The 18059-nt window shown below is 26.6% G+C and overlaps 1 protein-coding gene across 4 annotated transcripts in view; it reads right to left on the bottom strand.

Moving 5' to 3' along the window:
• LOC134828195 (uncharacterized) overlaps positions 1-18059 on the bottom strand; it is an 89227-nt gene that overhangs the window by 2806 nt on the left and 68362 nt on the right. For all 4 annotated transcript variants that reach the window (XM_063841206.1, XM_063841208.1, XM_063841205.1 and 1 more), the window contains exons 3-6: positions 6103-6293; positions 5137-5308; positions 4882-4987; positions 4569-4750 (exon numbers count right to left, since the gene is read on the bottom strand). In XM_063841206.1, the coding sequence (XP_063697276.1) occupies positions 4569-4750; positions 4882-4987; positions 5137-5308; positions 6103-6293 (651 nt within the window). The remainder of the gene's footprint in view (positions 1-4568; positions 4751-4881; positions 4988-5136; positions 5309-6102; positions 6294-18059) is intronic.

Here is an 18059-nt window from a genome sequence, read left to right on the forward strand (position 1 = left end):
AAAATTTTGTGTGTATGAGCTCAAAACCAAACACAATAAAATAAAATAAAATAAAAAAACAACAATAATGAAAATTATGTTTGTTAAGAGGCAACAATGTTCGAGTGGCAGTGTATGGATGATAAACAAAGTAAAATTGAAACTTATATCCGGAATCAATATAAATATATTAAACAACACAAAATACATAAGCTTGAGGCGTGAAACGCACAAACAAACAGGAAATTCTGTATTAAAGTTGTTAGAAAGTTATTGTCTAAAGTTGGATTAACTTATTGAAAGTTGCTATCTTGTAACGAAAATCTTGTAATATGATTAAGTTCAATTAAAATATGAGAACAACTTTAGTTAAAAAGAGAATTTACGAGGAGAACAGAAATTGTGAGTCATGTTCGTGTTTTTAATAAAATAATAAATTTCGTTGCGGCTTGAGTGTTTCTTTAAAAAATTTCAAGATATTTCAAAAAAAAAAATTAAAATAAAATAATTTTGAATTTAATTTTTTGCTCCAAATGGATAAAAACTTGTCAAAGGGCTCTAATTCATCATTTTCAATCATTTTCTAACTCAAAACTGAAAAAAAATTTTTTCTTTGACATAGTTTTGTTTTGAAAACTAAATCAAGAAAATAAATCAAAAACCGTGTCAAAGCCATTTTTGTCAAATCTTGCTCCAAATGGATAAAAATTTGTCAAAGAGCTTTCAAAACTGCCAAAAAAACTGAAAAAATTTTTTTTCTTTACATATTTTAATTTAAATTTAACTGTGTCAAAGCCATTTTTTTCTTGCTCCAAATGGATAAAAATTTGTCAGAGGGCTCTAATTTATCATTTTTAATCATTTTCTAACTCAAAACTGCCAAAAAATTCAAAACTGAAAAAAAATTTTTTCTTTGACAAAAACATAGTTTTGTGTCAAGAGAAAAACTGTGTCAAAAACTGTGTCAAAGCCATTTTTGTCAAATCTTGCTCCAAATGGATAAAAATTTGTCAGAGGGATCTCATTTATCATTTTTAATCATTTTCTAACTCAAAACTGCCAAAAAATTGAAACTGAAAAAAAATTTTTTCTTTGACATAGTTTTGTTTTGAAAACTAAATCAAGAGCAAAAAAACTGTGTCAAAAACTGTGTCAAAGCCATTTTTGTCAAATCTTGCTCCAAATGGATAAAAATTTGTCAGAGGGCTCTAATTTATCATTTTTAATCATTTTCTAACTCAAAACTGCCAAAAAATTGAAACTGAAAAAAAATTTTTTCTTTGACATAGTTTTGTTTTGAAAACTAAATCAAGAGCAAAAAAACTGTGTCAAAAACTGTGTCAAAGCCATTTTTGTCAAATCTTGCTCCAAATGGATAAAAATTTGTCAGAGGGCTCTAATTTATCATTTTTAATCATTTTCTAACTCAAAACTGCCAAAAAATTGAAAATGAAAAAAAATTTTTTCTTTGACATAGTTTTGTTTTGAAAACTAAATCAAGAGAAAAACTGTGTCAAAAACTGTGTCAAAGCCATTTTTGTCAAATCTTGCTCCAAATGGATAAAAATTTGTCAAAGAGCTCTAGTTTATCATTTTTAATCATTTTCTAACTCAAAACTGCCAAAAAATTGAAAATGAAAAAAAAATTTTTCTTTGACATAGTTTTGTTTTAAAAACTAAATCAAGAGAAAAACTGTGTCAAAAACTGTGTCAAAGCCATTTTTGTCAAATCTTGCTCCAAATGGATTAAAATTTGTCAGAGGGCTCTAATTTATCATTTTTAATCATTTTCTAACTCAAAACTGCCAAAAAATTGAAACTGAAAAAAAAAATAGTTTTGTTTTGAAAACTAAATCAAGAGCAAAAAAACTGTGTCAAAAACTGTGTCAAAGCCATTTTTGTCAAATCTTGCTCCAAATGGATCAAAATTTGTCAGAGGGCTCTAATTTATCATTTTTAATCATTTTCTAACTCAAAACTGCCAAAAAATTGAAACTGAAAAATTTTTTTTTCTTTGACATAGTTTTGTTTTGAAAACTAAATCAAGAGCAAAAACTGTGTCAAAAACTGTGTCAAAGCCATTTTTGACAAATCTTGCTCCAAATGGATAAAAATTTGTCAGAGGGCTCTAATTTATCATTTTTAATCATTTTCTAACTCAAAACTGCCAAAAAATTGAAACTGAAAAAAAATTTTTTCTTTGACATAGTTTTGTTTTGAAAACTAAATCAAGAGCAAAAAAAAACTGTGTCAAAAACTGTGTCAAAGCCATTTTTGTCAAATCTTCGAAACTTTTAAAATTGATGAAATTTTAATAAATTAATTAATTAAATTTTATATTAATTTAATGAGATTTCTCGCAATTTTTATTAAGAAACACAAGTTAATTGCTTGTAATATTGCATTTTCTCAATTAAGCACTGAAAAAAAAAATCATAAATAAAATAATAAAGCTGTGATTGTTTATCATCATGTTAAGTTTTTTCGAGGACTGTCTTGAAAAAAAATAATTACAGTTTAATTCCTGCCGTAACGCACACCTCGTGGAACAGAGAAACAAAGAAAATTATAAAGAAGACGAAAAAAAAAGAAACTTTTGTTGCATGATAAGTCGGAATTAAAACAGAAAATCTGAAGCGGAAATTATAATTTTCCTGCGAGAATGTTGCGTTTTTAATTTATTTATGTTCTAAATGTTCATAAATGTGTGTGTGTGATGCGGGCTTTGTTCGACCCGAGGTGAAATAATATATGAAGTATTATTAAAAATTATAAGTCAGGCACTTAATCATTAGCAAAATGTATACTGGCATGGCGATGACGGAACAATTTAAATTTATGAGGAACGATTACGGATTACGAGTCTTTGGGAAAAGATTTTAATGACACTCACTGCATTTTGTTTCAACTTCTCTTCTTCGTATTTATCGAATATATTGAATTAAGTAAATCCTCTTCATCTAAGCTTTTAAAGGAATTTTCTCATTGGCAAGTGGATTGCATTTTCTGTGGAAACACAAGAAAATACCCAAAAGACATAAAACTCAATTAATTCTCGAAATTGACTTTTCTCCTTGAGTGTCTGTGTATTACAAAATGCACCAAATCACAACACAAAACTGATGGAGTTAGATTGAATGAGTATTGAGATAATACACTCGATATATTCACAAAAACACTCCTTAGGCAGATAAATACAAGAGAGTTGTTAGGAATTTCGTTACAAAATTGAATACAATTTATTTTCCCAAAAAAAATATTTTACATTTAATTGTTAATCAAAACTAGGGCAAAACTGCACCAAAAATTCGATTTGGGAAATGGGAGAAAAAACATTCCCCAAATAAATACGATTTATTTTGAAAAATATAGAAAAAAAAGTTTTAGAATATAAAATTCACTCGAGTAATTTATTGGAAGCCAGACGCTCGATATTATAATAATTTTTCATTCAATAAAATAAATAAATTCATAAACTATTTGAATTTATAAAATAAAATAAAATAAAATAAATTTAATAATAATACCATGGAAAATAAAAAAAAACTATACAAAATTTATTCCTTCGTTAAGCATTTAATTGATAAAAGTTTTATCATCATCATGATGGAAATTATTCCGTATAATATAATAAATTGAATAAAATAAAAGTTTATGGTAATTTAATTTTTTTTTCTCTCTCTCATTGGTTTGAATGACTATCCCGGATTTGTTGTGATTACGAAAATAATAGTGGCTTATTGTCGAGCAAAAATTATTGTTTTTTAATGAATAAAGTGCCTTAACTTTTGATTTTTTTTTTTAAATTTTTTGTCGGATATGTTCATAAAGTGTAATTTTGACAGATGACAAGTGTTTGATTTTTTTTTTAAATTGAAATATCAATTTTTAAATATTTTTTTTTACAGATTGAATAATTATATTGAAAATGAATGGAAAATATTTCTGAATTTTAAAAAAAAGTTTTAATAAAATTAATTAAAAATAAAATTTTATTTTAAAAATTAAAAATTTTTTAAAATTTAAAAAAAAAATTAATTAAAAATTAAAAAGTTTAATTTAAAATTAAATTAAAAAAAATTTATTTTATTAGAAATTAAAATTAAAATTAAAAAAAATTTAATAAAATTAAATTAAAATTATTAATTAATAATTTAATTTAATTCATTGATCAATTAAAATAAAATTTTAAAATATTTTTTTTATATTTTGAAAAAAAAATTTTTTTTTTTTGACTTAAAATTAAAATAAATAAAAAATTTTCATATTTTATCAAATAATAAAATATTTCTCACAAAAGTTAGATTTTTGGAATGAAATTTTTTCTCTAAAAAAATCTGACATTTGTCAAAATTATTTTTTGAATATTTTTTTGTTAATATGTTAAAGTGTTTTGATTAAAATGACATAGTTTCAAGTGTATAAAAACTAAAATTGACCCAAAATATAATTTTCTTGAGTAAAACGTATGAATGATTGGGAAAATTAAGACCACAAAAAAAAACTAAAATCTAAAACGATGGCAGGAGAGATAAAAAGGAAACCATAAAAACCGCACAAGTAACAAACTATTTCAATTAATCACTTACTTGAATAGGAAATATCTTTGGTTTGGACATAATTGGTTCCCGGAATTGTCAGTTCGCAGTGAATAGATGATCCCTCCTTCAGTACGCTCCGGAATATTTTTGTGTGTACAACGACATCAAATAAATTATCATCTGTCTGTTCTGTGTTCTCCGTGACGTCCGTTTGTTTGATGCTATCAACGCTAAAAAAGTAATAAAAGTGTTCAAATGAAATGAATTGATTGATATTCATACACGAGTAGCGAAATGATATTTTATTGCTGTCTCTCAAAAGATGGAAAACAAGTCAAAAAATGATTTTTTTGATACTTACTATAAAGTTACATTCGGCTTGGGGGCAATTCCGTGTGCGCTACACCTCATGATAGCCACCTCATCGTCGACATTGTCAAAGCTAACGTCAAATTTCGTTTCCGGCTCTGTTGGAAATTTCAAATAAAATAAAAAAAAAAACAGAAAAATTTAATAATAAAGTCATGTTTTGTCCCGTGAATGTTTCGAATGCGAATTGAAAAAAAAAGTTTGATTGTAAAAGTTTTTTTTTGCTGCTGCGTGATGCATAACTTACGGATAAATTGAATCTTTCTCGATCTTTTGTCATTCGATTCGTACGTTTGCACGTTGCACAAATATTCTCCGGTGAAGTTCCATAGGGGACGTGTGATGGCAAGTGCTCGATGTTTGTAGTTGCGTTCTGTGGAGGCTTCGTAGCTCACGTTGACGCGATCTTTGAAGGAGCGCTAAAAAGGATTTTAATGAAAAAATTTTGTTAGAAGCTTAAACATTTCTCAAAGGAAGATGAATTTTCAGTTTAAAAGATTTTAAAAGAAAATTTTTTCTTAGATTTTTAAATCAGTTTTTAGATTTTTAAAATTATTTCTCAACTTTGTTAAATAATTTGACTTAAAAATTTTTTTCAGCTCTAAAAACTGAATATTAACTAAAACTTCTAAAAATTATTTTTCAATTTTTCAAATTATTTTTAGCTCCAAGAATTTATTTTTGAACTCTAGCAATTAATTTTCTGCTCTAAAAAGTAATTTTTAACTCTAAAAATTCATTTTCCGCTGTAAAAATTTATTTTCAGCTCTAAAAACTGATTTTCAGCTCGAAAAACTGATTTTCAGCTCTAAAAACTAATTTTCAGCTCTTAAAATTAGTTTTTAAATCTAAAGTTTGTTCGAACCCTGAAAATCAGTTTTAAGCTTTAAAATAGGTCTCAGCTCTGAAATTTAGTTTTTAAACCTGAACACTTATTAACTCTAAAAAATAGAGATTTGGATACAACCCAAAATTTTCGTTTTATCTCGAAAAATTAGTTTATTTTCTGAAAATAAGTTAAAAATTTGACTTTCAATTCCTAAATAAAATTGCTTGAAGCTTAGAAAAAAAAATTCATATCTTCAGAAAAACAAAATTTTCTGCAAATTTCAATATTTTCTTACAAATTTTTATCTTTTAAACCTAAAACTTCTTTCAAAATCTAAAAATTCATCTCTTTCCAGCTCATTAATCAACGAAAAAAGCAACTTACCAATGCAAATGGCGCTCTTGACGGAATCCACTGATAAATGGGACTCCCATCCAACAGCCACTTAAGTACAAATCCCTTCTCATTTGGACCAATTTCGTATTCACAATCTAACACAATTGGTTCCTGGTTATTCTCATTTATCACAACGACATCCGGTGCCTTTAGATTGGTAATTTTGACGGAGTTACAAACTGAAATGACATGACAAGAAGGAAAACGTTCGTTAGTTTATTTATTAAAATTAACGCAAATACGGGAGAATTTTTTTTTTTTCATTATTTTTTTGAAAAATCATCATGTGACTACTTTTCCCTCGCTAATATAAATAAATATTTTTTTATTACTTTTTATTTACATTTTTTTTCTGTGTCCTTAAAAACTTTCATAAGTCATGGAGCAAAAAAAAAAAAGAAAATAAATGTAAATTTTGCATGATGTCGTTAGAATTTCTTCTTCTTTATTTCAATTTACGGCCTTTTTTGGTGTGAGTGCGTCGCTGTGTGAGCGTGTGTTGGTAAATATGGAAATGCGGGCGTGTATATGCCATTATTTTATTATTTTATAACGTATGAATGAACGACAACGACACGACTATGAAGAAGAAAGAGGAAGAAATTGTTTATAACAAAAAAAAAAGTCAATTTCATTTTTCAAACTTTTTTTTGCTCATTTCATTTTTTGTCTTTTTTTTCAAGGAGAGTCAAGTAAATCCGTGCTTTTTATTTTTTTTTCAATTTCCTCACGCTATTTTTTTTTTCGTTCTACGAATATACGGGAAAGAAGTGTTCTATGAGGGAACAACTTGCAAACATCATTAACTTTTTACAATGCAACGACAACATCGACAAGAAACCCTCAGATTTTGACAAAAAAAAAAATTTTTTTTTTGTTCCCGAAGTAATTTTAACATCATTGAGTTTATTATTTATTATTTTTATGAATGAATGAATGAATTGAGAGAAAGACTTTAATGACGTTGAGTGGTTGAATTTAATGTGATGGTTCTAATTCGACATACACAGCGGCACACATGCTGCAGATGCACACACACATGTCATTGTGTGTCGTTTAAGTTATGCGGACACAGAGAGTCAATTGATCAAGTCTACAATCTACATCAATTTACTTATTTATTTAAACTGTTGATGTAACTATAAAAGTCCAATTGAGATTAAATTGAATAAACAGTCTCTCTTAATCAGTCGACGAGTAAAGAACGGGAGAATTCCGTCTTCTCGAAAATTCTTAATTTTTTTTTCACAAAAAAAAAATCATATGTGTCTGAGTATTCAATACAATGCCAAGCGTTCATACGAAAAAAAAAATTAAACTTATCTCGGAGTACAAAAAGTATGAAATATGAGAAGAAAGAAAGTGATTAAAATTCTGTGATAACGATTAACGGAGAAACGTGTGTGCGTGTAAAATCGAAAAAATCCCGAATTTGGCATCAAAACGCCCTTTAGAGGTCAAAAAAGTCTCAAAAAGCGAAAAAAACTCTCACACGTATTAATTTCCCGAACAAAGTGAAACAACCAAGTGAATGAAGAAAAGGTCAAAAAGGCCAAATTTATTCTCTAAATTGGCATCTTCTCTCATCGCCATCATCGAATCATCATCGCGACTCAATGAGATAACGTTTCAAGGCGTTTCTAATCTCCGCAATGTTCACGTCATGTCGACGTCGCGTCGTCGTCGTCGTTAATTGTGATCAATTGTCGGTTTTGAACGTGTCATCCAGCAAAAAAAAGTGTGGAATTCTTTTCTAAGTACTAGTGCCGCAGGAGATATTTGAACTCCTGCTGCCCAAGTGCTTATCGAAGTATTCTTAAAGTTCATCAGTTTCGTGACGTGGAACCAAAAAAATGCGGTAATTACACGGAAATTTTCATTAATCATTGTGAAAAAAAAAATCAGAAAAAAAATCACACACAAAGGATTTACTTTAATTAAAGGGACAACTTGCTGAGGAAGGCGTGCCATTGACTCTTTAATTACCGCCAAGTGGCGCACATGATGAAAATTACTAAAAAATGACACAACAACTTTTCCTGCCGTGATATCTTGCGTGTTATCTCCGAGCCAACAATGACAAACTTGTTGAATAATCTAAATTTCTAAATGTTTTCCTTTCTTCTTTCTCTTTTCTTCTTTTTTTACTTTTTGGATTTTACCAAAAAAAAAAAGTTTTAACCACAAACAATGATGATGACAACACTTCCCTTCCGTATTTTATTAAAAATTCAGGAATGTACGAAAAAAAGTGAGTCTATAAAAAAGTAATTTAGGTCAAAAAACTTTTTTTTTTGTTTTAACCACAAAGCTTTATGGCAGAAAATTCGTGTTTAATAAATTGTGCGTGAGAGTTAGGCATGAAAAGGCACGTGTTAGTGAGTGGCAATCAGATCCTTGAATTATTGAGGTTCAATAAAAGCGGTGACGTACTATTAAATTTTTTTTTTAAATTTGACGTTTAGCTTTTCTTAAATTTTTATTTTCTGAGCATTTATAATTTAAATTTTTATATAAAAAAAAATTAAAAATCCATAAAATTTAAAAAATTTAAAAAATTACAATTTTGAATATTTATGGAGTTTAAGTTAAAAATTGCAAAAAAAAAATTAATTAAAAATTACTTAGTTATGACAAAAATTTGCTTTGGAAATTTTTTTGACTTTTTTTTATTAAAAAAAAATATTATAAAAGATTTTTTTTAGAAATTTAGCAAATTATTTATATTTAAATTTAAAAAAAAATAGGTAATAAATAATAATTTTATTAAATAAAAAAATTAATAAATTTTGTTTGCAAATTTGTAGAAAATTCATAATTTATTCTTTAAAATTATAAATCCTTAGCTTTTAAAACGCTTAAGTCAAACTTTAAACTTGAGCACCAATTTAATATTCTTTAAAAAATTTTTAAGTTTTTATTTTTTAATAATTTTTAAAAATAACTCTGTATAAATCTAATTTTTTTATTTTTATATAAATTTAATTTTATTTTATTTTTTTAATTATTTAAAATTATTAAATTTATTTAATAAAAAAAAAATAAAAATTATGTCGAAAAATTTAAAAATAAAAAGAAATACAATATTGTTATAATAAAAAATCTAAGAAAAAAGTATTTTTAAAAATAAATATAAAAAAAATTTTAAATTTAAAAAAAATTAAAGTAAAAATATTTAAATAACAAAAATTATTTAAAATTAAATATTTTAGAATTAATTTTATGATTTATTTAATAATTTAATTAAGTGTTTATAAATAATATTAATTAATTAAAAATTTTATATTTTACAGGCAAAAACTTTTTTTTTTCATACAAAACTACCACAACTGACTTTATTTTATTCAAGAGTCGTTTACATGCATGAGTTACTGAACATTCACATGAACATCGGATAATAACAATAAAATGTTATCCCCGTACATTCAGAATAATTTTATGATGAGATTATCCTCCGCACAAAAAAAAAATGGGACAAAATCTTGTTTTGATTGAAAATAGCCCGCAAGACAATGCAAGGCCCAACAATGTTATTTTTCATGTAAAAATTGCTTTTCACGTATGGCTCTGTGTGTGTGTGTTGCAAATCAGATCAAAAAAGGCTGTTCATCTGCTGTGATTCCGTTTTTCTGGTTGCATTCACATTTTTTAATGCACAACAAGGCGCAACACAACACGGAACAACAAAAGCAAAAAATAATAAAATAAAAAGTTTTATAAAACATTTTCCCGACAATTTTCCATTATATTATATTTCTATTCTATTAACGTTAAATGGAAGTTGGGAGAAACATGTTTTAAACAGCAAAACAACAATAAAACGAAAGAAAATGAATAGTTTTGTTTTTGTGTCTGATTCCATCACCACATAACGTTTTATTACATGTTTATAATATTATTTCGGGCGAAAACATCCCCCTGAACGATGTTCGAATGCGAATACAAGAAAACTTTTTCACTAATTTTTTTTTTGTTTTTTCATTTTAGGATGATCGAGTGGCTCTCGTGTTCGTGCAATCTCTCTCTGGAGATGCTTTTTGACCTACAAAGACGCGTGCAACGGCATTAATCTTCGCCTTAATACTCTCTTTCCGGTCCAGACTACAATGCAAAGCGAAACGAAAACTTTCTCGAAAATTTAATAAACTTATTTTCGGCGTGGAAGTGAATTGTTGTCTTCTTGTGCTTGTCGTCGTTGTCGTGCACATTATGGTAATGAAATGACTCAAATGAAAAGAAAGTCGCGACACAACAGAATTCCTTTTTATATTATAATGAACTTGGGATTTTAAATTCCGCGTCGTTCTCCGAAAAAGTATAAAGTAATTAAAATATATTTTAAGAGACGTGATTTTCGAGTCTAGACGGTGTTTAACAAGCGATGTCGTCTTCGTTGGCGGATGTTTACTTGAAAAACTTTTCTTCGCACGGGATTACAGAATATTCTTCGGTCATTATTTCAGAGAAAAGTTGAAGATTTTTTGTTAAAATTTAGATTTTCTAACGAGAAAAATCATAAAATGTGAAAAAGTTTAAAATAAAAATTAAAAAAAAAAATAAATTTTAAATATTTTTTATAAAAAATATTTTTTTATCATAATTTGTCTCAATTTGTATTTTATTTATTTATTTTTTGTATTAAAATAAAAAAAAATTAAATGTCATTTTTAAGCTTTCTAAAAACTATTTTATGGATAAAATTTAAAAAAAATAATTTTATTTTAAATAAAATTTATTAATTAAAAAAAATAAAATAAATTAAAAAAAAAATAAAATAAAATAAAATAAATAAAATAATAAAAATTCAATAATTTAATTTTATGAAATTATTAATTTTGATGGGTAAAAATATTAAATTTTAAATTAAAATAAATTTTTAAATAAAAATTTTAACTGATAAAAATTATTTTATAGAATTTTCACATATTTTAAAATTTAAAAAATTAAAATAATTTAGGAAAAATATTGAAAAAAATATATTAAAAAAAAAAATTTTAAATACTATATAAAAAGATGAAGAAAAAGTGATCAAAATTTTATAAAAATAACTTAAAACAATTTTTAATAATTTTTTTTCTAAAATATAAAAAATAGAGTCCAAAAATCACTCCAAATATTTTTTTTTTCAAGTCGTGACACACCAACTTTTTACGTTGAACAAAAATAACGACACGTGAGCTGAACCCTTTTTTTCCAAGTACAACATAAATAATGAGAAGACTATTAGAAAGCTATTTACGATCGCATCTCAGGCGATGACCCTAACACATACACGAAAAACCTTTTTTTATTGCTTCGTTCATTGGCATTCCTCAGCAGTACGAAACACAAAAAAAGGGGAGAAAAAGTGAGAAATGCCTTTATTCTTCCCTTATTATTCACATTAATTTTAAATCAATTGCGGAATCAGCGTTTGTTGGCATTTTCCGACATTTTCATGGAAAAATCTTCCCTTACGAACACAAAACTTGAATTTTTACACAAAAAAAGGAGGAAAAAGGAATCGACACATGATAAAATGAAAAAGATTTACACATGATAGGTCGTGCATCACAAAAAAAAAACGCACAAGAAAAAAAAATAACAAATCATTTACATTTTTATTGACAGTTGAACTAATGAAAAATTATAGTTCAGGTCAACCTTTTTTTATTTTTTTGATTTTTTTTCCGATTTTTCGCATGAAAAGTTTTGCGTGACATTTTTTGACACACTTTCTTAATCTTATTTATTTTTATTTTCTTTATTTTTTCAGCTAGATGACGAAAGTGTCGCTGGCACTGACACTCGATCAACACAAAAAATCATTAAATTCATCAACCAGGCACAGCAGCAAACAAAAAATAAAGAGATAAGAAAATAAACAAACAGACAAACAAACAATGGGGGGTACGTTCCTCCCCCATTTCATCCTGCATCTTAATGGATTTTCACATTTTCTGCTCTAATCCAGAGACACAGAAACACAAAAAAAAAACGGAAAAAGAAACACAAAAATGTGACAAACTAATTTGTATTTCTGTGACTGCATTTTTTTCTGCGTACTTCAGTCTCTCGTTATCTGGATGTGCTTTCCTTCTTCTTTGTGCTCGAAGTATTCTAGTCATGCATTTTTCATGGTTTTTCTAAGGAAGTGTCTCACTCGTTGTTTTTTTTTTGCTCTCTCTCTCTTTCGTTCTTCCGAAACACAACACAGAAAAGAGATAAATTTCCTCGTCGTTGCTTGATGTTGTAAGGCAAGTGCAGAACCTTATCACAAGCAGAATATGAAAGATGGCATGCATCAGTGAGCTTTGTGTCACGTATCATCTATTTAACTCTTCTTTCGTTCTTTTTATGTTTTAAAGGAGATGTGACTGATCTTTCTTCAATTTCTTTTTTTTTACAGGTATTTGCGAGGAAATCAATACTGCAACCACGTAATGATCGACAACGAGGAAATTTTTATGTCATCAAAGGATGAAAAGTGACGGAATGATGTAAATGAAGAAAATAAACTTTCGATAAAGTGGTTAAAAATTATTTGAAAAAAAATTGGAATAATTTTCTAACGTCTTTTCTTTAAATGATTTTTTTTTAAATATTAAATTAAAAATTAGGTATTTAATTTATTACAATTAATTTCAAATTAAATTAAAAAAAAAAATAATTTTCTTTTTTTAAAACTAATTTTTTTCTCGAGGTTTAATAATAAATAAATAATTAAATTATTTTTAATTAAAAATAATATAAAAATTATTTTTAATTAAAAATAATATTATTTTTTTAATATTTTTTTAAATTTAATAAAATTTTAATTAATAAAACTTTAATATTAATTTTATTCAATACAATTATTATTATTTTTAAATAAAAAATAAATAAAATGAAAAAACATTTCAAAAATCTTAAGTATAATTATTTTTAGAAAACTTTTAAAAATTGAAGCAGAAGCTCCAAGAAATTTTTTATGCAAAAAATTAAAATTTTCATAAATTTTTACAATTTTTTATTCTATTTTCTGTTAAATTCTATTTTAAACCCCTTTTAAATAAAAAAATAATTTGTTTGATTCAAAAAAATAAAAATTATTTGCAATTTTTGAAAAATTAAGTGTGAGAAAAAAAAAATATTTGTGATTTTGGAAAAAATTAAATAGAATAAGATATGGAAAAAAAAATTTTAAATAAAATAATATTCAAAAATTCAGAAAAAAATATTTTTAAATAAAAAATATATAATTTTCATGTTCAACGGAGAAAAAAAAATATTTGGAGCATAAAATTGTCAAGTATATTATTTTAAAAATATTAAATTAAAGTTTTTATTTTTTTTTTGTAGGTGAAAGGACAAATAATAAAAAAGTAACAACAAAAAAACCATGAAAATCTGTTAATTAACTCGCTTACTCCATATTTTTTTCATTTTAACGCGTCAATAATTACAAAGTGTACTTTTACACCTTTGGCATGGCTTTGGGCTCTTTGCATATGTGATTTTATACAACTCAATCTATTGACATGGTAAAAAAAATATAAAAAATTCGTCACACAAACATAATAATTGAAATAAAATCCTGCCAACTTTTTTTTTAATAATAAACCATTGTAAATATTGTTTTTATTTTTGGAGGAAGTGAAGTGAATTATTCCGGGCAAAAAAAAAATCCCTGAAATTTGTAAATAAAATAAGTTTTTAATTAAAAATTTACCAAAAAATTTCATCAATTCAGGAAATATTTCTAGATGCAGAAAAATTGCCCGTTAGCACATCTCAATTTTCATTTTGAAATTTTTTTTTATTATATTTGCCAAACAAAGCAGGTCTAATAAAATGTGACGTGAATTTTTTTTTTCGTCGAATTGGTTGCTGGGAGTGCAGATCGAAGTGTCTGTCAGAACTGTCGGCAGGCAACAGGCAACAGTGGTATAATAATTGTATTTAAACACGAGCGAAAGGAGCCCAAGCCATGAATGGAACGACAGAAATATATTAGATTTTCTCTCTCTCTATATATGATTCAAATTGGATTTGTGTTCATGTGAGACAGGCAAAAATTTTTTTAAAAATGCTGCGTCGGTGGGATGTTCAGCTGGAGATTGGCGAATTCACTTCAGTGAGTTTGCAATTTCCAGTTGTTGGTCATCTCTTCGGAAAAAAGGCACAAAAAATTGTATCATATTCATTCTTTCATCGGAAAGCAACAACAACAACGTCGATGACTACAAATGAAAAAAAAACCTCAACACACAAACCTTTCTCTTGCTGACAATACACGCGGGTTAAATTAGATTGTTTAGCTTAAAAATTTCATCGCGGTTTTTTTTTGCCTCTATTTTCATTCGTTGGTAGCCGTTTTTTATTCATTTTTTTTTAAAACGAAACAAAAAAACATATCATGCCAATTTTTTTTTTTTTTTGTGCGATGCTGACAGCAGATGTTTCGGGAAATGTTACAACAATACCCAATCAAGGCAGAACTATTTCGTTATTGCAATTTTTCGGGAGAATACAAATTTTCGGCGTAACAAGAAAATGATTGCAGTCAAGCCATGGAGAAAGTTTCGTTTTGGTCAAGGAAACAAACCAGCAAACATTAATTTTCTTCAACAATTTGGCCACAGAAAGAAAACAAGACACGTACAAAGTTCCTGTCCGGCAATGTGAAAAGATGCGGTGACCACACAATTATATGAAAATAACGAATATTCTGAGAGAGAAGAGCATTAAAATGCAAAACAGGTTCTCTATAATTTTGGCTCACAGCATCAACAGACAACAACAACTAGGTAGCAACAAACAAAAGGTAAGTTATTGTAATACCAATATTTTCTGGCTTTACACATGAGTTGCGTGCATGGATGAATAGGAAACGTGGCGAACGTGAAGATATACACAAAACGTTGGAGATTTAAAGTTTATTTGAAAGCCTCAAGAGATAAATTTAAGACCTCAAGAGATAAATTTAAGACCTCAAGGTATAAATTTGAGACCTCAAGAAATATTTGAAAGCCTCAAGAGATAAATTTAAGACCTCAAGGTATAAATTTGAGATTCTTAACCTCAAGGAATAAATTTGAGACCTCAAGAAAACATTTTAAGACCTCAAGAGATAAATTTGAGACCTCAAGGTATAAATTTGAGACCTCAAGAAATATTTAAAAGCCTCAAGAGATAAATTTAAGACCTCAAGGTATAAATTTGAGACCTCAAGAAATATTTGAAAGCCTCAAAGTATAAATTTGAGACCTTAAAGCAAATTTTAAAGCCTCAAGAGATAAATTTAAGACCTCAAGGTAAAAATTTGAGACCTCAAGAAATATTTGAAAGCTTCAAGAGATAAATTTAAGACCTCAAAAAATATTTGAAAGCCTCAAGAGATAAATTTGGGTCCTCAAGGTAAAAATTTGAGACCTCAAGATATATTTTAAAGCCTCGAGAGATAAATTTAAGATCTCAAAGTAAAAATTTGAGACCTCAAGAAAAACATTTGAGACCTCAAAGCATAAATTTGAGACCTCAATAAATATTTAAAAGCTCAAGAGATAAATTTAAGACCTCAAGGTAAAAATTTAAGACCTCAAAAAATATTTGAAAACCTCAAGAGATAAATTTTAGACCTCAAGAATAAATTTAAGACCTCAAGAGATAAATTTAAGACCTCAAGAGATAAATTTGAGACCTCAAGATATAAATTTGAGACCTCAAAGTATAAATTTAAGACCTTAATGAAAATTTTAAGACAATCAAAGAGAAAATGTTGAAACTATTAAACTTCAAATTAAAAAAAAATACAAAGAGACCCCTAAAACAATCGAAATGCAAACTATTGTTACTCGAAACTGTCCCTTAAACTCCCATTCTCATCAAAATTCACACAATTTTACTCCCTTTTATCAATGCTAAGCACAATGTTTGTCCTACATCTTCCGAGTGAACTAAACAACATGAAGAGCCATTGATGTGTAAATGTTTGTCCTGCGAGTAACTAAAATGAGGATGCGAACGCTTAATGTAGCAGGGAATCCCACATAGAGACGCAAAATTTATCTACCGTTTGAAAGTTTATGGAGTCATTGGAGGATTAACAGCATAATTAATAAGCTGAAAATTTCCTCTTTATATTTCTCTCTTGCATAAGGTCCCGTCGAGGTTGGTGTTGTTGCTGTTCTGGCCATTTAACCTGAAATTTATTGTGCCACGTACGGAAGTAGAACAACCAACAAAGACTATTAAAGGCTTGATTGGTAACGATACGATGAAAATTTATGCAAAAATACTCAAATTTTTGGTAACATTATTACATAATTTGCTTTGTTGTTAACTTTATTGCTCCACAAGTCAAGTACCTACGTACCACTCAATTAATGTGAGGAACAAAGAAAATTTAGAACGAACGTGGTTGTATAATAAATGTAATAAAAGTGCTTTGATAAAAGATAAAATTTTTAAACCAATTTATTTTCGGCGCCACGTATTATCCACAAAAATAAAGTTCTTTTGCAGCAAAAGGATGAAAACTTTTTGTGAGCAATTAAATTTTGTTCTTTTTACAACTTTTCTTCAGTTTTATTGGGTTAATTCATGGAATAATTTAGACAATTAAAAAATTAACAGGTGTCAATATTTTTGGTAAAATTTATTTTTTTTTTAATTTTAAAAAAATTATAAAAAATATATTTTAAGAAAAATTAATTAATTTTAATTATAATAATATTATTAAAATTATTAAATTTAATTAATATTTTAATTTCAATTAAAAATTTCAGTATAAAAATTTTAGTATAAAATATTTTTAAAAATAACAAAAATTATTTTTAAAAATAAATGAAAAAAATTATTTAATATTTTTGACAATTTTTTTTTATTTTAAACCGAAAATGAAATATTTTTTAAATTTTTTTTTTAATTTAAAAAAATTATAAAAATAATTATTTAAAAAAATTAAATAATTTTAATAATTACTAATAAATATTATTTTATCTTTTCGAATTTAAAAAATATTTTAATATTTTTTATTAAATTTCATTTATATTTTTTTATTATCAAAATTATTTTTAAAAATAATTTTAAAAAAATTATTCAATATTTTTGACAGTTTTTTTAAATAATTTTTTTTTTAAATTTTAAACTGAAATATTTTTTAAAATTTATTTTTATCTATTAAATATTTTAATTAAATTTAATTATTTTTTTATATTCAGCTATTTGAAAAAATCACAAATAATAATTTTTTTCTGTCATAAATATTTTACAATAATAAAGAAGGCTTACCATAAAAATTCTGTAAGCCAAGAACAACCATTAAAATCTCAAATAAATCCATAATTTTGATTAAACTCACATGCCAGTCTCAAATTGCCATATTTTTTGCAGCACATAAATCCATGAAAAAATTGTTCATTCATTTCCCGAAAATGGCACCGAAATGAAACACATCACATTTATTCTTTATGACAGTAATTTAATTTGAAACACGACACTTTTCAGAACACTAATTTGACATTTTCGTGCCTCCTCCTCCTACGCGTTGCCATAACATGAGACGAGACAATTTCGTCCTGTAACCGAAATGTATTGACGTAGTCAGTCACGTGCGGGCAGGCAGGCAGGCAAAAAAAGGTGACCAATGCAACAATTTTACTTTTGTCGGTCTCTTACATCACGTTTCGATGAACAAGTCGCGACGAGAGACAAAAAGCTAAGCCGGTGACAAATGGCGGTTGACACTTGATCCCGCATTTTGAAAAGTTGTTGCAAATGTGATTAGTGTCCGAAAGTGTTAAAAGTTTCAAATAACGGATATTTTTGGGCCTTGTCTCGTGGAAAAAAGTTTTTTTTGCAGGTTTTTATGTGAAATTAGAGACGACGACGATAATTCGACGGTAATTCCATGATAATTAGTCCCCGCACATCACTCGCAACGTATTTCAAGCCGACACTCACCGCAAAGAATTACAATTGTA

Source organism: Culicoides brevitarsis, chromosome 1 (assembly GCF_036172545.1).
Source record: "Culicoides brevitarsis isolate CSIRO-B50_1 chromosome 1, AGI_CSIRO_Cbre_v1, whole genome shotgun sequence".
NCBI lineage: Eukaryota > Metazoa > Arthropoda > Insecta > Diptera > Ceratopogonidae > Culicoides > Culicoides brevitarsis.